General features: G+C 39.0%; 1 protein-coding gene across 2 annotated transcripts in view; it reads left to right on the top strand.

Moving 5' to 3' along the window:
• The window catches only part of cacna2d2a (calcium channel, voltage-dependent, alpha 2/delta subunit 2a), a 340,749-nt gene that overhangs the window by 285,174 nt on the left and 28,162 nt on the right, over positions 1 to 27,413 (top strand). For both annotated transcript variants that reach the window (XM_017708409.2, XM_017708410.2), the window contains exons 12-21: positions 710 to 820; positions 3,355 to 3,433; positions 9,079 to 9,128; positions 17,546 to 17,635; positions 21,518 to 21,583; positions 22,012 to 22,086; positions 24,844 to 24,918; positions 25,113 to 25,184; positions 25,407 to 25,478; positions 26,294 to 26,355. In XM_017708409.2, the coding sequence (XP_017563898.1) occupies positions 710 to 820; positions 3,355 to 3,433; positions 9,079 to 9,128; positions 17,546 to 17,635; positions 21,518 to 21,583; positions 22,012 to 22,086; positions 24,844 to 24,918; positions 25,113 to 25,184; positions 25,407 to 25,478; positions 26,294 to 26,355 (752 nt within the window). The remainder of the gene's footprint in view (positions 1 to 709; positions 821 to 3,354; positions 3,434 to 9,078; positions 9,129 to 17,545; positions 17,636 to 21,517; positions 21,584 to 22,011; positions 22,087 to 24,843; positions 24,919 to 25,112; positions 25,185 to 25,406; positions 25,479 to 26,293; positions 26,356 to 27,413) is intronic.

The raw sequence follows: 27,413 nt of genomic DNA, 5'->3' as shown, positions 1-27,413 counted from the left end.
TGGCGCTCTAATAGATCCTGATAGTGTGATTGATGAGAGAGGCTGGGAGGAGATGGGGCGCAGACACACAGATGAATTTGTATTCTCTCCCTGCTAGACAGAGAGCGGGGCGAGTGAGCCAAGCTCTCAGCCTCTCTCTCTCTGTTTGCTATACCACCCTCCCTTTCACCCTCCCTTTCTCACAGCCTTTCTAATCGCTGGCAGAGCTAAAACTACTAAGGCATTTTAATCGCTGCCCGCTGCAGAGGACAGCCCTGATTGGCGTAGAGGAGAACGAGCAGAAATGTGTAATTGCGGCAGTATTATTTATCTTTATTAGAATCTTGTCAGAGTGATGTGGCATCGGGCGAATGTCAATGACAGCTGTGATTGGACGGGTTGGAGAGAGAGAGAGAGAGAGAGAGAGAGAGAGAGAGAGAGACTTCTGGGTAGCTCATCAGAGACAGGACAGTGGGCAACATTTGGGCATGAAAGCAGACGTATGATTAGAAAAACAGATGTGGTCTCTCTCTCTCTCTCTCTCTCTCTCTCTCTCTAGATAGATAGATAGATAGATAGAAAGAGGGTGGTACTTGCTGTCTTGCTCTCATTAAAGCATAATAGCAAGCTGGAATGCAAATGCACTCAAGCGTAGAAGGTCATACAGTTCTAGTGAGTGGAGTCTTCAACATTTCTTCCACTTTCCCTCTCTCCCTCCCTTTTCCTGCAGGAGACCAGCGCTCCGAGGGCAAACTGCAATAAGATGATAATGATGTTCACAGATGGAGGAGAGGACCGAGCTCAAGATATTTTCGAGAAGTACAACTGGCCCAATAAAACAGTGAGTCCTCTCCTGCCTCTCAACACCACTGAACACTAATCCTGCCTGGAATTTATGCCAACCATTGTCATCCCATTTACGTCTTACGCTGCCTTTCAGACGTGTGGAATCCGTGTTTTTGTTAATATAAAACGAATCTGATGCAAATAAATATATCGTCACTGTCCAGAAAAAAACAAGTATCTCCAAAATAGGAACTTTATAGCAGAGGGCAAAAGCGTTCTTTACGTTCAATGTAAGTTAATGTGATGAGATTTCATTCCAGGCATTTCTGGAGCATTTCTATTGGTCCAGTCTCACACAATGTAAATGGCAGCTGCTGAGCTCAAATGATGTAGTCAAGTAAAAAAAAAAAAAAAAAAAAGATACACTGTTAAAAATTAGAGACCAACTCAACTTCAAATTAGAGAGTAATGGATTAGATGGCTTTTCTTGAGCTGACTCAGCTTGAGGACACAAGAGTTCACACAGCTCTTCTTAGTTGAGTCAAACATTCTCTTAGTTTTTTAGTTCTGCCTCTCAGTTAGTCAGGACTCTTTCCATTACACAGTCCTTTAAAACATTTTTCCTCTTGGGTACACACTTCTGGATGGCTACGGTATTGCTGGGGCTTAAACCAGTTGGGGTGACCGCTCAGTCCACTGCACCACTCAGGAACACATGAAGCAACTCAGATTTTGCGTCTACAAATCTTTAATACACTGGAGAAAATATTTGTTGTTTTGCCTTTAAAGCTTGGCATCGTGTCATGTGGTCATCAGCAGGTTGTGAGTTTGTATCCCAGCAATGCCACAGCTGTCCATATCCAGAAGCCAAAGAGGAAAATATGCCAGATGGGACTGTGTGATAGAAGGAGCGCCAGCTAGTGGAGAAACTGAGTAAAAAACCCATTCAGTTTTGTTTCTCTAACTGAGATGCAGAGCTAGAAACAGCAGCTGGGAGAACTTTTGACTCAACTAAGAAGTTTGAGTTGGGTGAACTCAAGTTAACTCAAGAAAAGCCATGCAATCAGTTACGTTTTAAGTTGCACTGACCTCTCAGTTTAAACAGTGTACGTTTTCTTTGAACAGCGACGATATACAGCGATTCTAATTCTAAGTTCTATGCAACTTCACAGGTTACTCATAATTATTAGGACACTAGGCAGCTGTGAATAAAAATAAACGAAATGTTAGATGTGTCCAGAAAGATGAACAGAGCTGGAAATGATTCTGAAATGAGATTTAAGTTATAATGAAAAGAATTTTCCATGAATTCATCATATTTCAAAATCAGACATCTGAGCTGCATAAAACATTCATGTAAGTGGATAATTACAGTGGAATATTTACCATTTCATCATTCTTGTTTACAGAATTATTACAATATTCAATAAACATTGAAATGCTGATTGGTGACTCGTTTGTAATAATTAAATCTACATTATAAGTTACTATAGTATATAAAATAATATTAATTGCTTTCAAATGTTTGTCATATAGTGTCATACACTGTGCACATGAGTGATTTATGACTAGATAAATCAGAATTAAATACGATTTAATATGTACTATACACTCAGGGGTGATAATGCTGGTGATACTTTAGTAAACTTACGAATTATTTTGTATGTGTATTTAACTTGAGTATTACTGAAAATGAATTCTCACATTTCCAAGAGAATAAAAAGCATATTTTTACTCATTAGATTTTCTTTTTGACCTTAAAGTTCTCATTTTAAAGTATTTCAGGTGCAGTTTTTGTTGTTTAGTTTTACTTTTGCTTAATGTTTTGGGCCCATATTAGAGCTTCCACTTCTTCACTTAAGTGTGAAAAGTACTTTATCCACACTAATCTACACATGCATGAAGTATGATAATAGTAAAATGTGCTATGTTGTCTCTGTTGTATCTGTTCGATATAATCCCAAAACAAGTTTCTATGACTTGCAACAATAGCAGAATCCTTCTGGGAGAGAACCGTTTTTCAAAAGGTGTATAACAGGTTTCCATTATAGACAAGAGCCATTTAACAATACAGAGAACCTTTTAATGCATTTAAGTGGTTCTGTAACTTGGCACAGTTCTATATAGAACTACTGAATTTCCTAAAGAACCATTGAAGAATCTCTTTTAAGGGTGTAGCTGATACTTTTAAATTATGGAAAGGACCCTGGTCCAAGCCCTAATCCTGGTCCAAATACCAACCCTAACCCCACCACTGCTTAGAATCAACTGATTGTGAACAGATAGTTTGTTAACAATTTGAACAATTGTAGAGAATCTATAGGGGACTTTAGTGGACTATCCAAATAAAGTGAGACCAAATGTTCTGTAACTGTTCGTTCCACCAAGATGTTAAATTGAGGAAATAAACAATAACATTGTGTTAAAATGTGTTGAAGTGTGTTCTCTGTAGGGCATGTGTTAACTTAATTTCAGCAAAATATAATCTGACCAGCTCATATGCTTCTGCCTATACAAATATGATTATGCAAAATTGGACTATTCAGAGTTTCTACAGAGCCTTACAGTGAGCCTCTGCTTCTGTCACAGGTTCGAGTTTTCACCTTCTCTGTAGGCCAGCACAACTATGATGTCACTCCACTGCAGTGGATTGCTTGTGCCAACAAAGGTACGTGTTCTGTATTTGTCAGTGTTTTAGCCAAACCTGAGCTGAATCATAACTTTTTGACTTGCAATATACCTACAATATGTTCTGAACACATACAGCTTCTGTTATATTGGCAATTTTTAAGCGAACTAGCTGTTATTCCTAAGCCTTGTAATTTAAATCTAGACCCTTAAAGTCTGGCTTAATTAAAATACACCACTTTACTTAGCTGGAATGATTTTAGAGAGTAATATTACTAGATTATTAATGCAACCACAGAAGTCACATAACCCCAGCGCACATGAAATGGCTGTAAGATATCTGACCCAAGCTGCTAATTTCAGCACATTCCTTCCTCGCTGTCTCTCTGCTCTTCTTCCCCTCGCTGCCTTTCTGCTTTGCTCCCTCGTTCTCTGCGCTCTCCTAATGATCGCTGCTCACCCTTTTCCCTGATTAGTTCATTGTGAACAGTGCCAAAGTGCTGCAGAGGTCCCCCACACCCCCCACACAAGTTTTTTAATTAATTAGCCAAGAAGGAACTGGCTTCCCGGCGATAACCGTGACTTCCCTCCGTCTCCAGCCAAAGCGGCTCCAACTTGAGGATTAGCCTTTTGAGTGGTCGTGTTCTCCAGTCTAATGGCGAGCGTTAAGGGGACCAGGCTGGCATGGAAGGTGGTTTTTCTCAGCCTCTCTCGGCGGATTCAATCTCCTCCGTTTCCACTGAGCATGCTGGTATCACAAGCCAGCAGAGGAACACCCTTGACACGCTCACAAAGACAAGAAGGCGCCTCTCTGTTCCTTTGGTGTCGAAGACGCACAAGATGCCGCGCCCTGCGCACAGACGCACTCTCACTGAGGCACAGATTGATGCCCCCCTCCAACCTACGCACACGCTCCGTCTCCCTCCTATCTCTCATACGCACACAAACAGTCTTAGAGAAGTGGAGAGGAGCATTGGCGGGGATACTCTGTATCAATCTGCTTTGTAGAACATATTGCCCAAGAGACAGAAAGCAATGTATTCATTGCGCTGTAAACACAAGCAAGTGAGGGGGATCAGGCCACGGGCAACAACGCAAGACGTGTGTTTGACACAGCTTAGTGTGTGTTATCACAGCGCCGGGTGTTCCTCAGCGAGACCGCTTCGCACACTCCACCACCGACTGCGTCTCATATGGCCACAGCTGAACTCCAGCCAGTTCTCGTTCGATTTGACTCGTTCTGATTCTGTTACGGCTCTTTCTGGTTCTTTGAAGTTGTTAATTCAGATTAGAAAGTTGCTTATTCAGATTATAACTTGTTTTCATTTCTGACTGCCTTGAATGTGACATTTGCTGTCGAGACTTCTTGCCTTCCTTTTTTTGACTTCTCTGGAATCTCCTATGATTCCTCTCCGATTTACTGCGTGCATCTGCCTCACATGACCTGCTCTTGAAAATACTATCGCATTAGCCCATTTTCAGTTATCAATTTTTCATGATGCCCTAAGATCCAATGTGTTTACTTACTGTATATCAGCCTATGCAGCAGCAGTTCAGTCCTGCCCATTCATGTTGAATTTATAGTGTTTCAGCCCCAATGTGTTTTTTGAATAAGACCAGAACAGCAGAACAGAGCTCGTTTACATATCGCTGATGTTGGAACAAAACCTAGTATGACCATTTTTGTTGATTTTCTGATTTTGACATAATTTGAAAATGCAAATTGGCCTTTATATTGTGTGTAACTGTCATGAAAAAGTGACTTGTAAAAAAAGTCTGGTTCCATTGACTTACATTGAATGTAGTGTATATTTTTCCCTTCCCCTGTAAAGTTACCATTTTGGAGATACAAGGTTTTGTTCCAACAGCAGTGATATGTTATCTTAGTTTAATTCTAAGTGATAGTAGGAATATAATCCCACCATAGTCAACCTCAGGGTGGGGGACAAGAAAAATATAGGATATGGGCTCTTTAATGAGGCTGTTTATTCACATTATAACTTATATATATCTTACTCCCTCAAATGGGACATATTCTATCAGGACATTGTGGTTTTTTTTTTGTTTGTTTGTTTTTGGGTTTTTTTTGGCCTAAATCTCTTTTCCTTCTCCAACATAGTGCCTCTGCCTCATGTGACTTTCTGTTGATGTTGTGAAGTCACAAAAATCTACGCATTTATGTATATCGGCCTATTCAGCCTACAGCAGTTTAGCCCTGACCACTCGTTGAAGTTTAAGGAATGTGAGTGCCTTTAAGCCTAATATGTATAGCAGAAAGAGGCTGTTTAATTCAAAGTGACAACAAGAGGTTAGAAAATGATCATGTAAAAATAAGTTATGGCTACATTTGGTTCATAAGCCTGGTTAAAGCTTATAAGTAGAGCTCAGGGAAATAAAAAAAACAAGAAAATGTAGCATATGGGCCCTTTATTGAAGCTGTTTATTCAAATTATTACATGTTTAATTGATTTCTGACTCCCTTGAGCATGAAATGTTCTACCAAGACATTTCATCATGTTTGGTACTTGTCGTAAATCTCTGGATCATCTCCAGAATGATCCATCTGTAAATTACTCTGTGCCTCTGCCTCACTTCACTAAATTACCGCTGCCTCGGTTCACTCTCTTTTGATAAAACTACTGCAACTTTGGCTTCTGTCTCATACGCGGCCCATGCTACAGGAAAAGTGGTCCGATTTTCATTTTTCCTTGAATGTTTTCAAACCTGTCTTTATCCCTCTGAATTAAACAGGCTGTAAATGAGCTCTCTTCTGATTGGCTGGCCTGTATTATGCCTCATATGACAAGCAGTTCAGCCTGAAACACTTATAACTTCAACGTGAGTAGACAGCCAAAACTGCTGTAGGCAACTAGGCAGACATATGTAAATGCATTGGTTATTAATGACATCACAAAAACATTGAATTCAAAACCACAAAAAGTGAGAGAACTTCTCTTTTCTATGATATGGGCCCTTTAAAGATTTGTGAGATGCTGGTATATACATGTAGTGTACACATGTGATATCATAATTCATTGCCTTTTCCTTTCCTAACTCGTGAAATTTATATTGTGTTCACCTCAAGTCTTTTTATACAAACCAGGTCAAGATAAGATTTTTCACAAATTCGAATTACAGAAGCAAATCTTAATTTAGGAATCTTATCTCAAGTTAGGAAATCTTAACTTACTCGATCGAAGTCTGCAAGCATGTCGTGTCTGTCGCCTAGCAACCGACCATACGTGCGCAGCTGAAACGTAAACACGCAATCAGGTTCATTAGCCAGACAGCTAATGTTAGTTACCTTTACTGATGGAAAAAAAGGTCAAATAAAACTAAAATGCAATTAAAATTTAAAAGTTAAGAATATTGTGAGAGCGCCCCTGCTGCTTTTTCAGCGTGTTGCAGTTTCAGTTTCCCAAGCGCTTTAGCTGAGCATCCCAATGTTATTCCTCTTAATAAACAGAAACACGTTCAGCTCTGTCTCCTCATTATTCACCACCATCACTGTAATATTGCATCTGATGAGGTTTTATCAAACATTAACACACAAAGGTAATAAAAGGGGACGGTAAAGATTGTGTCTGTAGTGTCTAGGTTTTTAAAAAATGCTGTTAATAAAAGGACCATTTTCCGTGTAGATAAATGTAGCATCATTATGCTAGTTTTAGTGAACTTTGCTGCTTGTCACTGCATAAAACAATAGAACCAGATGGTTGAAACAGAAGTTAGGACAGCTCCATGGTTGTCTTAAAGTAGAACAGAATTTAGGAAATTTTGTCTAGTTAGGACGTGTCTATAATAGTGTCTTTTATCTGGAGTTAAAGAATGAGCAGATATGATTACAGACTTAAGAAGTTCCTGTAATATGGCCCCAGAACTAAAGAAGGACAAGCAACATTCAAACAGTTTACCCTAACGTTTAAATATTTGTCAGATGCTTTCATTTGTAAAGTGGACAACATTCAAAACATCTTTATCCTTATATATTTAACATTGTGTTTTGTCCAAAGCAGTTTACAATGGCACGTAGGAGTCTTGCCTCATTGGAGTCTCAGTGGTATATTATAGTGGTGTTATCCACTGCACTGTCAGACTATTCCTAATAACTACACGGTCAGAATCCTTGGTCTGGTCAGAAAGAAATATTGCTGTCTTAATACGGAAAGGTAGCTTGGTAATCTGTTAGTCTAACAGTGGGCTTCATAATGTCCATACTTGGACCGTGTATAAATACCATTTTAACCCAAAAAAAATCATTATTATATACTGTATGGATTTTTCCTCCTACCTGTAAGTTATGCTGAGCTGTCCTAACAAGATATTCATTTCCTGTTATTTAACATCCTGACTGTTCAGTGACTGTTATGACATTTCCAGATATGCTCTTCAGGCTTAGACGGAGATGCTGTGCCGCTTTAGTTACATGTAATTATAAATGAAAAGCCGTGGCTGCACTTAGCCAGTCACGGACAGAATGAGGCTCCGGTCGTGTAGGGTGACAGACATTACTTGGTTGTTAACATTCTGCAGGTGTTGGCTCCATTTTGCAGCTCATTGTACAAACACTTCTCTCTTTAATAACTTGCTGAGCTGGGCTTATTGACCCTGCGAGTGCCTCTGCTCTCCCTTTAATCAGCCTAAGCTTAGGCTTCGGCATGCTCAATCGCGCTGACTGTTACACAGCGCTAATGGTGGAGATTTAAAAGTCGATCCTCCAGCAGTCGCGGTGAGGTGCGAGTCATGCACACTGATGGGTAGTTAAAGTGAGGGTGGACGATATGGCAAAAATATAATGTCATAATACTTGAAAACATTTCAAGTTACACTGTATATTATGATGTTTCATTTTTCTGATGTTCGTGAACAAGTTGGAACAGACAAAATACACCAGCAAAACAGTAGTACCACATTTCAAGGGTCCTGTGTCATGGGAAACTAAACTGGATTGCTTTAATACACAGTCTGAGAGGTGTGTAAACTTTGTTAAAGTTCACGGCGAGCGTGTTTGCATGCACTTAATAATCTGATAACTGAAGAAAATCAGATTTTGTCAGTAATCCGATCAACACGTTTACATACAGTTGAGTAATGAGTTACCGTGAAAACTCCAAGTCTACATGAGGAGATAGACTTTTAAACATCTTATGAAGGCGTATAGGAGTTAGATAGGATCTGTAGAAAAATGTTAAATTCTGGGCTTGTTTAATTCTAAACATTTACAAAAAAACTATAAAATAATAAACCATTAAAAAATAATGAATTTAACAGTTAACATTTGTTAAAAACTATAAATAAAAAACAAAACCAAAGTGGCATTATGCTTATGTTATGGAATAATCTGTCATTTGTTAATATACAGGTTATGTGCTTGTTGTTTGCAGTCTTTTTATAATCCTTTCAGTTGTTCAGGGTTACAGTACTGCTGATACCCACAATATACTGAGCAAAGTATATCACAGTGTAATTTATCATGCTAATAATAACATATTGTAATATTGCCCACCTGGCAATGCATTCTTTCAGAGATGTGGTCACACTGTCTTTGAAGGCCTCATTCTTATCTGGTAAATTCCCTTTGCAAAGAAATGAAGAAAAGTTGTGGGTCCTTTAATTGCAGCCGAATGTAAGAAACCTGACTGGATTATTGATTGTTTATTGTTTCTCATTGTCTTTGCTCAACAGGATACTATTTTGAGATCCCATCTATTGGAGCAATCCGAATCAACACCCAGGTCAGTTATGGCGTTATTTCTGTGTTGTGAGTGCGAACGTGTTCATTACTTGGTTATCCAGTCCAGGGTGCATTATTCCAGTTCATTGTGCCTTTCGTTTATGTGCTTTGAAGATATTTCTGGTGATGTTATCTCTGCTTATGAGTACCTCATATCAGGGAGCTGAACTAGATGATCGAGATGAAGACAGAGATAAAAGTGCCATGGACATGTTTCTATATTTAGTCTCAGCGGGATCTACAATTTAAAGCGAATCAGCTGAGCACTGGCTTAATCCTGTCTCCATTACACTTGGACACCCAGTCTAACTTGGGGTGAAATACATGTAATAGTATCTTGTCATGTGCAAGTATCTAGTCAATATATCTAATATTTCTTATTTTGAGATAGTTGTGCACTTATTTTAAGATAATTTTGCTTATTTCTAGATGTCTTTTTACCCGTTTTAAATAATTTTATTAAGTAAAATAGTACAAGCAAAGCTATCTGGCAATATAGTGAGATATTATTACTTAATAAAATGAACTTTAACAAGTAAAAATGTTTGGAAATTAGTCAAACAATCTTAAAAACAAGCTTAAAAAGCTCACAGAAATCTCAGCGGGAGAAATATTGGATATATCGATGTACTGGATATATACTTGCCAAGATACTATTTTTTGCAGTGTACAGACCCAAAACCCAATGGGATAACAGTATCACATCCCTCCATAAATACCCCCCCAGCCCAGTGAGGGTTCCTTTTCATGGCCCCCTCCTCATCTCTTTGAGTTTTTCACTCATTGCTTCTTCTTATAGCCCTTATACTATCTCTCCCGCTCTCATGCGTCTCTCTATAGGCTCCGCAACCGCCGACTGAGCTAACCTCCCCTCAGGCGAAGCGATCAGTATCATGCATAGACTGTCAGCTGTTTCATTAGACTGAGTGTAATTTTATTCCGAGACCCGTCACTTATTCTAATAGCCTTGCCGAGGCAGGTGTGAGCACGCCACCGCGTGCGCGAGTGAGCGTCAGCCACACCTGTGCGCCTCACCACTGCCTGACTCACTGTCACTTTTTGTTACGTCTGTGAGCTGCAGACATCACCAGCCAAAAAGCCATGAAATGATAACTTGGCAAGTGAAGTCTCATTAAATCTAGTCAGTATATGAAGGCTTGCAATCCAGAACACATCATAGACCACTTTTAATTTTCTTTTTTCATGATTTATGTTATTGGCAGTGGGCTTTTCTTTGTGTTCATATGTAACAAAATTTCTATAGAAGTCAGTGGTTGGGCTGTAAAGTCATTCAGAGTGGTCTGATGTGAAACGGTTTATTGTGGAGACTCTGATTTCTTTCCGTTGGTTGTGATAGGAATGTCTACAACACAAATATAGTCACTGCACTGGCTGCCTGGATCGCTCAGAATAGATTTTAAGGTGCTGCTACTAGTTTTAACGCTCTAAATGACCTTAAAGGTCTGTTTATGTTCCAGCACCTGATCTTAGATCTGCAGATAATGACCTTCTACAACGACTTCTGTAAAACACAGAAAACATGGAGAGACTCTTTCAGTTATTCTGCTTCTAGACTGTGGAGCCCAGTTCACCTTTTATTAGACAGTTAAGCTCAGTGCTCACTTTTAAGAAGCGTCTAAAAACATATCCATAACTGAGGATTTAATTAAGTCTACATCTCATGGTATTTATCTTTATTTGGTCTGTGTCATTTTTGTGTATGATTCTGAATTAATACTTGTAATTTTTAGTTTTGCTGTTAAGCTTTATCACCTATTTGTAAAGCACTTTGCGCTGCCACCAACATGAAAAGTGCTATATAGATAAAAAATATTATTATTATTATTATTGTTGTTGTTGTAAAACAGTGAGAAAAAAGCCCCCCAAAAAGGAAAGGTTTATTGTATGCAGGTTTTGAGGTTTATAGTATCTTTTCTGTCCCAGAGGAAAGAAGTATTGAGATCTCGTTTTGATTGCCGGTTCTTCTCCTGGACACAGTTAAGTCCAGTCTCAAATCAGAGAGAGATTTAAGCCATTTTCCCCTGTTTCTGAAATTCGACTCCTGAGAAATAAAACTCAGATTTTCTCCCTTTGTTTAAAATGTTGTCCCACATGTGGTTTAACTCTTTAGTGTCTGACTCGTCTTACCTCAGTCTCAGCTGAATAATGCGTCCATAGGAAAAGATCTCATTGTTTTCTCATAGAGCTCTGCTTTAGATCACAGAACTCTCTCAGCGGTCTGTCAGTGCCGAAGGAGAGCTCACGCTTTTCTCCCTCATCACAAGAGCTCCGCACAGTGAAATACACTGAGATCTGCTTTATTTCTCTGAGACAATCTGAAGAACTTTTTTTTTCTCCAGGGTGATTTTTTTTTTATGTGTTTTATGCCAAAACTGTTGTAAAACAACCAGACTGTTCAGATGTGTGCTGTTAAAATAGACTTTACTGGGGTTCAAGGGAGACATAGCAAAAAACAAGCCAAAGCCAAAACCATAAATATCGGAATGTACATAACAAAGGAGATCCAAACAAACAATCCAACTGGGAAAAGACCAAAGGCAGAATCCAGAAACACAGGCAAAAGAAATGGTACACGGGATAAGCAAAAATACAAGAAATATGCAATACCTATACCAGTAGCAATGATCTAAACTACAAACCCAGGCTTAGCTTCTAACTAAACAAGACATCATAACCAGATTCAGGTGAGGCAGCAAGGATAGTGGTTGGTGTTGGACAGTCATGGGATCTCCCCGGGAGTTCTGGAGGATTGAGTCCACTGAGGAGTGAAGTGTTTGTCATGTGATCTCCCAGAGAATTCTGGGGGACAGAGTCTTTCATTGCGCAGGGTCAGCTGGGTGAGTGACACCTGTATTGTAAAATTATTGTTAAACAAAGTCTCAGGCATGAGGCAGCTTATTTATAACCATTTAGAGCAATAACTGTCTCTGAGGGAGTTTTGAGAGGCATTACATAGACTCCTGGTTCCTATCACCACCAAATTCTGAGGTGGTAAGTTTCTCTAGAACAGAGCACTGAACACCAAACCACTCTGAATGGCTTAGTTTACATCAAGACAGTTAACCCTTCTGTCATGTTCTAGGCTGTGGGACCAATTTTTAATGTTTACCTAAAGAAAAAAACTGTGATTTATTATTATTTCAACTTCATATTTATGGCCTTTGCACATTTTTTGTGAGGAACATACATAAAATAACCCATTTTCAGTGACTCCACGCTGTTCACCCCCCACACATTCTTATCACACGTGGTGTTGGGTTGGTTGAATGGTTGCTGTGTCCTTCACTCTGTTCTCCTCCTACATGGCCTGCTGTTAGTGTGTATGTCTGTGTGTATGTGTTTGTATGTCTGTGTGTAGAGGGGGGGGGGCAACATGGACAGGCTGCTGACTGGCTACAGCTGCTAAAGGAGAACCCTACGCTGGTCACTTGTGATATTTTAAACATCTGATATTTTGCATAAACTGTTGTGGCCGTATTGGTTTAAAAACTAGTAATGTGGTGGGTCCATCAGACCACTGAGTAACAAACACTTCAACAACACAAGGTTTAAGTTATGGACAATTTTAAAGGTTGGTGGAATTCCCCTTTAAGTCATGATACTTAGTAAAATAATTTCACTGCATAAGTGACTAAAAAAGCAGGTGCCCTCTCATGTCTTGTTTTCTCATCATCTCTCCTCTTTTCTCCTTTTTCCTCCTCTTCCTGCCTTGTCTCTCTTCTCTTGCCCTCTCTGCTCTAATGTAATTTCCACTGTGCTTGCGAGTATATTATTCATGGCGAGGTACTTCATTTTCAGTGATAAGTGACAGACTCCTCTGCTAGCCTGTGGCAGGGCACAGTTGTAGGTGCTGTACGAGTGCTGTATTGATTTCTTTTTCCTTATTCCACTGCAGGCAAATAAGAGGCTTTGCTGTTCTGTTGCTTTAATGCATATCGTGTCTGCTGTAGGCAGCCTAATATTGAATTAGCTGCTATAGTTTACAGACACTTCAGAAGATGCATTGCCTCTGTTACTGTTGTCTAAGCAAAGCAACCAACTTCAAAAACAGTGTCTCTGATTATAGCAACCTGTATAACAGTTAGTTAATTCTAGACTACACAAAACTGTAGAGAGTGTTTAATGCTGATGCAGCCCTCTTAACACCAGTGGCAGCTGGTGGTCAGGATTGTGGCACTACGACGTGGGTAAAATATGTGAAGTGGATAGATGGACACCCCTAGACATTGTGCTGACAAACTCAGAGACCACTTTCATCTATTTATTTTCCAATCAAAATGATGATTAACCTTTTTGTGGTGTTGATGTGTTTGTTACTCAGTGGTCTGATGGACCCACCACATCATTGTTTATTTTAAATCAATTTAGCCAACAACAACAACTTATGTAAAAATACCAGATGTTTAAAATATCACAAGGGTTTTTAGCAGCTGTAGCCAGTCAGCAGCCTGTCCATGTTGTTCACCCTCACACGAACATATACACACACACACACATATACATACATACACACACACACGCGCACACACACACACACACACACAAACAGCATGTCATGTACTGGGAGAACAGAGTGAAGGACACAGCACCTCCACACTTTTACCCCAACACCACACAAAGGTTAACTTACATGTGATTAGTTTTTGAGTAGCTGTTCCTGAGAAGATTAGATGTAGATAATGCACTCACATATGGAAGGAGAACGTGAACAAAAAAGATGAAGAATCAGGGGTTTCCAAAAGTGGAAGACTCCTAACAACTGTGAACGACCTGGTAGACCACCAAAACGCTCACTATTAGATAAACAGTGCATAAAGCTTTCGTCTATGAGAGAGGAAAAAATCTCCACTCTTGCTTCAGATCTGAAAAAAACCCACCATATGGGTCTGAAAGGATGTGCAGCTGTCAATAAGCCCTCACTCAGAAAAGGAAATTGATAAAAAGAAGAACTGTCTATCAGTATAGAAAGTCAGGCACTGTTCTCTTTGTGTGGTCTAAACTGATAAAGATAAAGAGTGAGCAGTGGAAAGGCATTCCAGGTGCTGAACCAACAGAACAGAATCATAAACGCAAAAATCATATTGAAAACTAAATGTGACTAAAATGGAACTGAACAATACTAGAATAGAAGTAAAAGCCTTATTTGACATCACTCAGAAAAGTACAAATCCCTTAAAAATGTTTAGAAAAAAATGTAAATGGATGCAGCACATCATCAAACCCTCACCTTTCCCCATCACTACGGTCTGTATCAGTGGTGCTGTTGTCGTAGCCTCTCAGGGCGCGCCATGCTTTCTTTTTTTTATCCGCCAACTGCTGTTTACCTTCCTTCCTTCGTTTCTCCCCGTCAGGCGGAAAATTTCCTCCTCTCTCCCCCGTGAAAAGGCCTGCCTGTCATCGTCTCTGATGAAAGATCTCCCCGTGGCGCGTTAAATGGACTTTTAGTGAGCTAATAATAGAATGGGTTACGCTTGTCAGCACCTCTGTGTCGCGGCGATGAATAAGAAAATAAAAGCTGCCGTTGCTGAAGAGGCTTTTTTTTTATATGCACAAGGCTCTAATATATCCTGTGCATGTGAGGGTCATGGCGTCTCTCACAATTGTGAGGAGATATCACAATATGAATGTCAGCTCTGGAGCCTATACTTAATATCTTTTACTCCTCAGCAATTCTAATGGCAGATTTTTCTTTTTACATAAAAAAGGCCTCTTTTGTTGTCTTCTGCTTCGAAAGCAAGTCTTAATGACAGGCTGGTTCTCACAGACCTGTTCATGGAAAGAAAAGTCATTTTAAAACCCTGCTGAAAATCTGAGACTAACTTTTGTTGCTAGCTGGTTTCAGGTGATCTAAACTGTAATTAATGTAACTGTAAATTGGCCAAGGTAGTGGCCGAGATGGCCATCCAGCTGAACTAGTCAAAAACATACCCAGTGCTTGTTATTCAGCTTCAGCAAGCTAGTAATCATGGTGGACCAGCCTGGTAAAGCTAGTTATGCTGGTAGTCCCACTATTTCCACTTGTTATTTATCAAGATTTTTGCTGATTCAAGATGGTTGAGGCATTTAACCAGCAAAAAGTTGGTCATGATGGTCATGCTGGTAGACCAGCCTGGTCAAGCTATTCATGCCTGTAGGTCCACATTTTCAGTGCTGGTTTAATAGTCATATTGGTCAAGCTAGTCATGCCAGTAGACCCACTGCTTTTAATGGGCTTTTATCAACACTCTTTCTGGTCCAAGATGGTCCAACTGGACTAGGTAAAAACATACACAAAGCTGGTTATCTGATTAAGCTGGGTGTGATGGTAGCCCCACTGTTTTTAATGGTATTTACCAAGATTTTTGCTGGTCCAAGATGGTCAAGGCAGTTGACCAACAAAAAATTGGTCATGATGGTCATGCTGGTAGACTAACTTGCTCAGGCTGGTGAAAATGGTTTATGCTGGTAGACAAGACTGGTCAAGCTAATCATGCTAGTAGACCCACTTTTTAATGGTCATTAATCAGTATTTTTGCTGGTCCAAGATGGTCAGAGTGGTTGACCAGCTGAACTAGGCATAAACAGATGGTTATCTGATTAAGCTTTTAGTTCAGCTTGGACAAGCTGGTCATGCTGGTTCACTAGCTTGGTCAAGCTAGTTATGATGGTAGACCCACTGATTTTAATGGTCATTTGTCAAGATTTTCACTGGTCCAAGATGGCTGAGGCCCTTGACCAGTAAAAAGTTTGTCATGATGGTCATGCTGGTAGACCCACTTTTTAAGTGGTCATTTATCAAGATTACTGCTGGTCCAAGATGGTCAAGGTTGTTGGCCAATGAAAACTGTCATGCTGGTAGACCCACTTTTTCAATGGTTATTTTTTCAAAATTCTTGCTGGTCTAGGATGCTCACGGTTGTTGGTTGAAAATCCAGGAAAGACCAACTTTTGTTTGTTTTTTTAATCATCTAAGCTGGTCTACTGACCAGATTGGTCCGTTTCAGATTCCAGTTGCAGCCATTTATGTAAAAATAAACACTTTACTAATAATTTAAGACAATATAGATAATTTACAGTATGTACACCAGATTTAAGTACTTAAGTTCATGATGGATGTGCTGGTTGACCAGCTTGGACATGATAGTCATGCTAGTCATACTGGTAGACCTACTTTGCCTATGATTAATATCTGAATTCTTACTAGTCTAAGAAGGCCAAGGTAATAGGCTAAAAATCTAGCCAAGACCAGCTTTTGCTGGTAGCTGGTTTCAGGTGAGTTTCAGAGCTGGTCTTTGATGGTCAATAGCTACATTCGTACTAATCTAAGATGTCCAAGGTGGTTGACCAGCTTGACATCCAGCTGAACTGGCAGAAAACATACCCTGTGTTCTTCATTCAGTTAAACTGGTCATGCTAGGATACCAGCTTGGTCATGCTAGTAGACGAACTGAACTCTGGCCAAGCTGTTTTTCCCAGCAGGGAAGAGAAGAAGAAGAAAAAAGGAACTTTTGAAGCGTCTAAAACCACATACTAGTGTACTGAACAGTACAACACCAGCACCAGTACATTATCATAGTACATATGCTATGTATAGTGTAAGTAGTGGATTTGGACATAGGTTTGGACTACAATTCTGTGTTTCACAACCCACTCCTCAGACCCCCACTCCACCGCTCCCTTCTTCCAGCCTTGTGCTCTGGCTGCTGTAATATGCTTTAATGGCTGTTTTATGATGATTTGTTACGGTCGTGAGTAGCTCCGTGTGGTCGGCTTTACTGGCCCCCAGGGCAGCCGCTCTTAACAGAGTGTTTTATATAATGGGTAAGCTGCCAGTCAGGGTTATTTGGTTGGTTTATGAAAGAAATAGGTGCGGCACCGGGCCTACTGTGTTTTGAGGTGGATTACTTGAATATACAAGCTAGCTTGTACTAACATAGAGAGCGCCGGAGGCTTTGTAGTAAGGCTGTGGCTAATACAGCATTTCATTTAACCTGTTTCATTGGCAAGATTGTAAAACCTAGGCACTGGACACAGGTGGGTAGAGTAGAGTAGAAGCACAATCAAGCAAAGTTGTTGTTTCTTCAATTTCTATTCATATTTCATATGCAAAAGTTTATGCACCCCTGGTAAATTAACTTTTTTTTTCTTTTAAGTGAAAATCATTATGCAACTTCTACAGGAGACCCATTCTGCACACTTTAGTGCACAGTTACTGTTTATTTGCCAAATAAAATATTAAATGTTGGGGAATGAAGCATTAAATGTGGTCAGTACAAACAGTATGGCATATTTTATGTTTATTTTTTTCCAATGCATTAAACCCATTAAATAAATAGAAATTGTGCACTAAAATGTGCAGGAACATGTATATTTATGCGTGAACTATTCTATTTTACATGCATTTTTTTTTCTCATCAGGAGTATCTGGATGTTCTGGGTAGGCCCATGGTGTTAGCTGGCAACCGGGCCAAACAGGTGCAGTGGACCAACGTCTACCAGGATGCACTGGTGAGGAGGTTTACAGACACCTTCATTCATATCAGTCTTACTCCATCAGCGTGAGCATGAGTGGTCCATCTATTACACTGTATTACTAATTTCTAGATAAAAACCCATTAAGTAAAAACACAGTGAAGCACGATCGCCTATATTACAATGCTAAGGGTCCAGCACTTTGCTTATGGGGTGCTACACAGATATTCCCTGGGTTTCATTCTGCAGCATAGAGTGATAACATGATGCACAAGGCATATCAGGAAGTGAATTGGTTTGCACAGAAACAGAATGGCTAAAATCTGCTTATCAGGAGCTTGCAGGGTGGTGAAGCAACCTCTGGGAAAATGAGTGAATCAGATACAGGCTGTGTTTGAGTTGGTTGCCCTGTTCACCCGGGAAGAAAACACTAATGCATTTATAAAGGAGTGACACGTGACAATTTACAGATGCTTTCTTGAGGGATACTGGATCTCAGCTTTGGTCCTGGATAGTCTGGCAGGGCCAGTAAACAGAATATGTATCTGGGGATGACTATGAGGGAATTTGATGTAAATGTGTACTTACATCACCCAAAACAAAAACAGAATATTTTGACTTTATTATTTTTGTGATGTCATAAAAAAACAAATCATTTACATATCCATCTACATTAGTTTAGCTAAACCCATACAAGCTGAAATCATAAGTAGTATTTAAGCATGGACAGTGGAGCCAATCAGAACAGACACGATTTACATATCGCCGCTGCTGGAGCAAAACCTTACATAGGGGCAGACCTTTAAACCTATAGGGGGCAAGACCTTTAGGGGGCAAGACCTTTAGGGGGCAGTCGTGGGCTGGAGGTTAGGGAACTGGCCCTGTAACTGGAAGGTTCAATCCCCAGTACCGACAGTCCATGACTGAGGTGTCCATGAGCAAGACACCTAACCCTCAATTGCTCCCCGGGCGCCGTGGATAGGGCTGCCCACCGCTCCGGGCAAGTGTGCTCACTGCCCCCTAGTGTGTGTGTATTCACTAGAGTGTATGTGGTGTTTCAGTTCACAGATGGGTTAAATGTGGAGGTCCAAAAGAAATGTGGGGAAAAACTCTGGTTCCTTTGTACTAAAAGTAAAGTATGTTTTTCCCTTCTCCAAGTTACCATTTTGGAGATACAAGGTTTTGTTCCAACAACAGTAATATCCATCCATCCATCCATTTTCCAAGCCGCTTCTCCGTCAGGGTCGCGGGGACAACAGTAATATATATATATATATATATATATATATATATATATATAATTTTTGTTAGGCAGTGTAACAAAACAGCTTGTTTAATTGTAAGGGATAAAGAGAGGCTGGAAAATGGTCATGTAAAAACAAATTATAGCTGTTTTTGTTGCATAAACCCACATAAAATCGGACCCCCGTGAAAAAATACATGCAAAAAAGTGTAGGATATAGGCCCTTTAACTATCAATACTGTTTCCCTCCAGGAATTTGGGGTGGGTTTTGAGAGGAAAGTCTGAGGACGGGGCCTTGTTTGCTGGAATCCGGCACCAAAATTCCTGCAATTCCTCCCCAAACATGTATTCTTGTTATGAGATGACATATGGCCTCATGAGACCTGGCCCTGGAGTGAACATACCCAGCACATCATGATGCTTTTCCTGCTCTAACACACATTATCCAGCTAATTAGCTAATTAGCAAACCCTTCCTGACTTGACGTGGGCATCTAAAAATGTGCATGCCAGCTGTACTCCAGCACCAGGAATGGCTTGCTTAGATTCTTAAAGCTGTTCTCTGGACAGATACAAAATTGATCTCTGGAGAGATTAATCTCATGGAGATCTTAATGCTCAGTTTATACATGCAGTTGAGTCTACGTGGTCGCTCCTTTCCAGCCTGTATGAGTGTCTTACTTAACAAACTCCTTAACAAAAATGCAATCTCAATTGAAAATAGAAGTTTAAATAAGCAGTAACAACAAATTAAATAGGAAATGTTGACTTGTTGCTTGCCAAGTAGTGACCACACACTCATCTGTATTATTAAACCTCATTAAACCTTATTAAATCTTGCTGGTTACTTACAGTTGCATGCAAAAATTTGAGTGCTCCCAGGTCAATAACATGTTTGTTGATTTTCTAAGTGAAAGTAAGTTAACACATCCTCAACAGAGAACACACTTAAAAATGTTAAGAGCACAGTTTCTGGTTATTTGCTGAGTTCAGCATATTGTCAAAAACGTTTAATATAAAATGTGCCATAACTTTGTTATTGTTCCCAATTTGTTAAATTCAGCAAATAAACTGTAACTGTGCATTTTGCACACAACTGAATCTCACTTAGTCTTTTCCATCAGTCAACATTGTACCTGTCAGCTTCATCAGATATAACAGGTCACTGTTGCTCTTCTATTTGTATGTTATAGCTGCTTATTAATGCTTTTAATAATATGGTATGACCTAAATAATAACCATTAATACATTTTAAAACCAATTCTACTATTCATAAAACTTTCAGAAGGGTTGTCATATTGTAAAGTGGTACTGCAGCTCATAAAGTTGTTGGATAGCTTAGTGGACAATCCCACCAACCATCAGTGAACACAATAGAACCAGGTTTGTTTCCCTGTGTAGTTGGGATGTAGGAAAGACTTTGACTGCCATTGTCATTCTTGGTAGACCTGTGTGCTAAAAATGTGCTGAGAGGCAAATGGACAGGGTGAGGGTTTAGTACCAAAACCTCTCTTTCATCACCTCAGACAGCATCCCTGACTGTACAAGGAATTCACGAAATTGGTACAAAAGACATGATTGTTTACGTTCTTCCTTGTGTTGATTTTAAGAAAGTACTTTATTGAAAACAGACTTGATTAGTTCATTTCTGTATTTTAGTTCTTATTAGATTAAACATCTATGTCAAATTGATTTAACAGCAGTTTGCGCTTAAAAAAGACTTGTTTAGTCCAAATGATTGTCACGATTGGCTCCTCCCACTCCATGTGCGTTTGTTTTGGTTTTGTTGCTCCGCCCTTGATTGTGTTCACCTGTCCCTCATTGTCCTGTGTATTTAAGCCCTGTGTTTGCCCCTTGTGTTGGCCAGTCTTTGTATTATGGTACCGGTCTCTGTTGAATGTGTATGTCTGTGTTAACAGTTGTATTCTGCCGTCTGTCATGTCTCACCCTCGTTCTATCCGTGTTGGCTCATTGACCCTGGACTGCTTTGATCACGACCCTGGATTTGCCCCTAATAAATCTCGCTTATCTCAGCGTATGCGTCCGCCTCCTCGTTCCCCCTTACAATGATATATATTTATAATTGATAAAACCACTCTTTTAAGCCATTTCAGACAGAATAAGTTTCACCCAAAGGCTGAAAATATTGAGATATATTTTTTTAACCACATGGTTGAACCCCAGGCTAAAGCCTTTAGTTTGGCATTATAAGCACATATCACTAACAAAACACATCTCTGACTTCTTTGTTTGTTTCTTTTGACTGAGATATTAAAATTTCTGATTTTATTCCTATTATAATGGAACTCGGCATCTTTGTGGGTGATAAAACCACAGGCTGTTATATTTGTGCTGTTCTTTTGTTGTCTCTACTCTCCACTAATAGACTCCTATTTTCACCTCTCCTCTGCTGCCTTTTTTCCATTGTCGCACACTTTTTTGCTTAGTATGATTGAGTATTTATCTTTCCAGTTGGCATTGTCTGCTTTGTGCATCGGCTTCCATTGCTTTGTGATGTGTTTGTGTGTTTAGTCGGTGCTCTGTGAAAAGTAGATAAACTCTATTTGTGTGAGGTCAATTTCTTTTCAATTTGTTGCAGCATTTTCATCTACCGCCATTCTGAAGACATAGAAAATCTGAATTATCCCCTGTATTTTTCTGTTTTTTCTCCTTAAGGGTTTGGGCCTGGTCATTACTGGGACGATGCCAGTCTTCAATCTTACCGCTGATGGGGACTCTAAGGTTATTTCTCCAATCCTATCACAAGTCACCACACTTTTACTGTTACCATATGTTAAAGATCATATGTTCATATGTATTCTTGCAGTGATAATACATATACATTGTCTTGAGTGGGTGCCTGAATTTAAAGCAGAAGGAGACATGATTTATTTCAGATGGTTTGGCCAGGGTCATTACTATTCCAGCTTGTTCTCTTAACCGAATGTTTCTCAGCCCAGAATATCAAACATTTACACGGAATGATCAATTTATGGATGTGAAATACAAAGAATTGGTTTTTGATTATAACATGACATTGAAGACGAAAGGGCATTTGAGACATGGTGCCGTATTTCTGTGTTTGTGTGGCTGACATTTCATATAGTCATTCTGCCCCCTTGTGGCCAGATGCATTAAGCATTCTCTCTATGTCTGATTTTGTTCTGCAGAATCAGCTCATCCTGGGAGTCATGGGCGTAGACGTTGCCCTGAGTGAAATTCAGCAGCTCACACCGCGGTATAAGGCAAGTGATGCCTCCTACAGATAAATACAGTACTGTGCAGAAGTCCATTTCTCTGGGAAGTAAGCATAAACAGTAAGAACAGCATTAAAATAAATGCAAATAAACATATGAATGGTACATTCTGATCTAATGTGTAATTTAATTTGATGCTGTCCTCGAGGAAGCCCAGTATTTACAGTTACCTTTCAATACCAAGTTAATCAGTGCTTCATTAAATTTAGTCAGCAACTGTTTTCCTCTGACCAACACATTCATAACTTTACTGAAAACAAAAATACATTCTTCCTTTATATTGAATTTGTGTTTACATTTTGTACCTTTGTTTTTGTAACAATCTATGGTCTTTAACTGGGAGAAACGCACTTACTGTCCAGACAAATAAGTTAAAGTGGCCATATTTGTCCTTGCTTTCTTACAATAAGAGTTTGATGCTGTATATACGTTTTGCTCATCAGTCCATAAATGGAAACTAACATGCAAAAAAACAGCCCATTTAGAAACATGTTTACAGATGCCCACCTATTTAGCCTGTATCACTTTAGCTCCACCTGAAGAATGTTTCAGCACATCCACAAGGCAGCGAATCAAAACAAAGCTTATTTATATATGTATATATACATGAGTGTGTGTGAGTGTGTGTGTGTATGTGTGTGTGTGTGTATATATATATATATATATATATATATATATATATAATCAGTCTTAAAAGCACAATATCCAAGGGATAAAGAAAGGTTGGAAAATGGTCATATAAAAAATGATGTAAATAAATACGTATTGTAAGTAAAAAATACAATTTTAGAAAAATGTAGAACACGGGTTCTACATACAGTACATACAGTTATGTTTTATGACCAGTTATATACAAAAGTATGAACACCCCATTCAATTAATATGTTTTGTTGATTTTGTAGGTGAAAACAAGTTAACGCATTCTCTAAAGGGATTTATATATTGCTTTTTTTCTGCAAATTTCATTGTACAATTTCCCTTTATTTGAGATTGGAAAACAAACAAAACACAAAATATATAAAAAATATCCCAGAAATGTTTATAGGCCGCAGTTTTGGGGTTTGTATGTGTAATTCAATAAATCAACAGTAATTGCATATAAAATGAAAACAAATCATGTTTATTGTCACATCACATTTACCAAAGTGCGAAGGTAAGTGAAAATTTTAGGTGCATAGCGCCCTTGTAGTACTTAAATATACAAATAAAGTATAAAAGAAAAAACAAGCAAAACAAAGAAAAATATATAAACAGACATTTAACTCTACATATATGCACATATACACAATATACACATTAATATGCACCAGTATTGCACCATTGCAATGAACAGTTTTTATATAGTAATACAAGTTATGAAATAAAAGCTATAATATGTACAGTTGTTATGCAACTCATTTGCACAATATATGAGTCTGAGGTAGATAAATGATGTCAATCTACACTATATTTCTAAAAGTATTCGCTCATCTGTCTTCACACACATATGAACATGAATGATATTCCATTCTTAATCCATAGGGTTTATTATGATGTCTGCCCACCCTTTGCAGCTATAACAGCTTCAACTCTTCTGGGAAGGTTTTCCACAAGGGTTGGGAGTGTGTTTATGGGAATTTTTTGACCGTTCTTCCAGAAGCGCATTTGTGAGGTCAGACACTGATGTTGGACGAGAAGGCCTGGCTCACAGTCTCTGCTATAATTCATCCCAAAGGTGTTCTATGGGGTTGAGGTCAGGACTCTGTGCAAGCCAGTCAAGTTCTTCCACACCAAACTCACTCATGCATGTCTTTATATGCGCTGTCATATGCCGTCCCCAAACTGCTCCCACAAAGATGGGAGCATGAAAGTGTCCAAAATCTTTTGGTGCTGAAGCATTAAGAGTTCCTTTCACTGGAACTAAGCGACCGAGCCCAGATCCTGAAAAACAACCCTGCACCATAATCCCCCCTCCACCAAACTTTACACTTGGCACAATGCAGTCAGACAAGTACCGTTCTCCTGGCAACCGCCAAACCCAGACTCATCCATCGGATTGGCAGACAGAGAAGCGTGTCCAGAGAACACGTCTCCACTGCTCTAGAGTCCAGTGGTGGCGCTTTACATCACTGCATTCCACACTTTGCATTGAGCTTGGTGATGTAAGGCTTGGATGAAGCTGCTCAGCCATAGAAATCCATTCCATGAAACTCTCTACGCTGTTCTTGAGCTAATCTGAAGGCCACATGAAGTTTGGAGGTCTGTAGCGATTGACTCTGCAGAAAGTTGGTGACCTCTGCACACTATGCCCCTCAGCATCCGCTGACCCCGCTCTGTCATTTTACGTGGCCGACCACTTCGTGACTGAATTGCTGTCGTTGCCATTCACTTTGTTATAATACCACTGACAGTTGACTGTTGAATATTTAGTAGTGAGGAAATTTCACGACTGGACTTGTTGCATTGACTGAAGCTCCTGAGAGCGACCCATTCTTTCACTAATGTCTGTAGAAGCAGTCTGCAGGCCTAGGGGCTTGGTTTTATACACCAGTGGCCATGGAAGTGATTGGATAACCTGAATTCAATGATTTGGGTGGGTGAGTGAATACTTTTGGAAATGCAGTGTATATTGTCATCTGTCATTGCTGTGCTTGAGAAGAAGTGTGCTTTCTGTAGGGGTGTGTTAACTTATTCTCACTTTAAAAATCAGCAAAGCATTTGTTGCCTATTTCTGTAAACGCTTCATTTGCTGTCCTCTCCACACAGCTTGGAGCCAATGGTTACACGTTCGCCATAGACCCTAATGGCTACGTTCTTCTGCACCCAAACCTACAACCGAAGGTGAGGTCGGGACAAAACAGGGGTTTATATTAAGAGCAGAAGGCTGGGGCTTTATAACTGTAGGCCATCTGAGTGTTTCTGTTGTCAAAAGGTCTCTGACCTTGGCAGCTATTTTTCTGACTGTTTGACTTTTGATTGGCTGTCTCATCTCCACCCCTTTTGGTAATCTCTCTTTGTCTGATTGGCTCCCTCAGATCATTAACTTCAGAGAGCCAGTCACGCTTGACTTCCTAGATGCAGAGCTGGCAGACAGCAACAAGGAGGAGGTAAACGTGCATGCACTGTAGCCACGTCCCCACAATGTTACAGCAGAAAAGAGAGGACAAGCTCCTGCGTTTCTGTCCATCAATCAGGCGAACTGACTGAAGCGTTTTTAAAGTCAATAAAAGAAGTGATAAAATGAAGCGACTTAGACAGTTTTTCTTTCTTTCCCCTCTGTCTCTCTCTCTCTCTCTCTCTCTCTCTTGCTCTCTCTCTCTTTCTGACAGATCCGTCGGCAGATGATTGACGGCAGGCCCGGACAGAAGAAAATCAAGACATTGGTTAAGTCTGCTGACAAGGTACGACATGTAAACACACTCCAAACTGAGGCCTTCTGCTACAAAACCACACACTGGCTTCTGTTTGGTGTGATTATAAGCAGTAGGGGTGGGTGATATGGCAAAAATATAATATCATGATATTTCAAGACATTTTCATGCTGAGAATCATAAATATTTTATCAGATTTTTTGAGGTTTAATAAATTGGAACAGACAAATGAGCAAGCAGTGCAACGTTGAAAAAATGACCTTCAAAAACTAAAAATATGTTTTTTATTGAACATTCCACACACTTCACTGCACATTTCCACAGTCCAGTTAAACAGGATTAATTACACTCTCTTTGTAATGAAACATCCAGTTGGTCAATGTTCTTTATGTACCGCCTACATCCACGATATGCTTAGAAAAGGATATAATGACATGATGTATCATACAGTTCTGTATAAAGGTCAGAGACCATCCTTCATGTATCATGTACAGTCAAAATGGCCATTAAATATATGTTGGGTATATTTTCCCCTAAAAAATCAATAACTTGTCATTAATGGCTGAAATTTAATAAACGAAGGCCAGTCTCTGACCTTTACACAGTACTGCAATCTATCATGAAAATGATCCATATCATCGTGTTGCCCACCCCAGTCATCAATATAGAATTTTAATAGATCAGCAGACGGCATTCTTTGGAAAAAGGTTGAAGGGTTTTTATTTATTATTTATAAATTGTTTACAGTGTGTTAGTAAAGTATGTTACAGTCTAATCTGTAAACTGTGGCATTGAAACTAGATCTGTTTCAGTTCTTGGATTAACAGCATGTTTCTGTTCTTTAGCGTTACATTGACCAGGTCATGAGGACGTACATATGGACACCAGTGGATGGCACAGACTACAGGTGACGATCCCACTGTTCTACAACAGATTTCATCATCTCAGGAATCACATATTCTGTGCTCGGACCCTTGGTCTTATTTTTAATTTAGTAAATGTGAGAGGGGGGCTACTAAACATATCTGTGAAATACAGATGCTGCTGAAGCAGTGCTGAAAATGTGAACAAGGTTTCAAGTGCCAAAGAAACAGTTTTCTGAGGGGAAAGACTGGATTGTTAGAATATCTGGAAACATTTATGTTTAAGTACAGCTGGAGATATATATATATATATATATTTTTTTTTTTTCTGTATATATATATATATATATATATATATATATATATATATATATATATATATATAAAAGAAAGAAAAAAAACATGCTTTACTTTTAATGTAAGTCAATAGAACCAGACTTTTTTTTTATTTTAATTTTTGTGCTCCATATTTTACACACAATGTAAATGCCAAAAACTGCAAAAACAACAAAAATTGCGATACAAGGTTTCGTTCCAACAAGAGCGATATATTTATATATATATATATATATATATATATATATATATATATATATATATATATATATATGTGTGTGTGTGTGTATGTATATATAGTCAATAATATAATAATATATAATGTATATATAATATATAATGCTCATCATTTTGCTATAGTATTTAAAACAACTAAAATTAAATACCAATTATGGATTGACGCTTTCGCCACATAGAAGTTTTAAATAATTTTATTTAGTGAAAGTGTCTTAATCATTGGCAGATTATTTTACTCATTTGAAATAATATTTCTTAAAATAAGCAAAAGTATCTGCATTATTTCTGATTATCTTGGCAGGTAATCTTTCTTATTTTTAGAAATAAGGCAGATAATTTTGCTTGTTTCAAGAAGCAATATTTAAAACAGCTAAAATGATCTGCCAATGAAATGACGCTTTCACAAGATAAAATGCGTAAAAATGTATAGACATAGGCTAAATAATCTTCTGATATTCTTACAACAATCTCCCAATGTGAAATATTAAATGATATATATATATATAGCTGCTTAGATAGCATTTTTGCA

This window comes from Pygocentrus nattereri, chromosome 26 (assembly GCF_015220715.1).
Source record: "Pygocentrus nattereri isolate fPygNat1 chromosome 26, fPygNat1.pri, whole genome shotgun sequence".
Classification (NCBI taxonomy): Eukaryota; Metazoa; Chordata; class Actinopteri; order Characiformes; family Serrasalmidae; genus Pygocentrus; species Pygocentrus nattereri.
The sequence above is the reverse complement of the archived record's forward strand: the minus strand, read 5'-3'. Positions and strand labels throughout refer to the sequence as shown.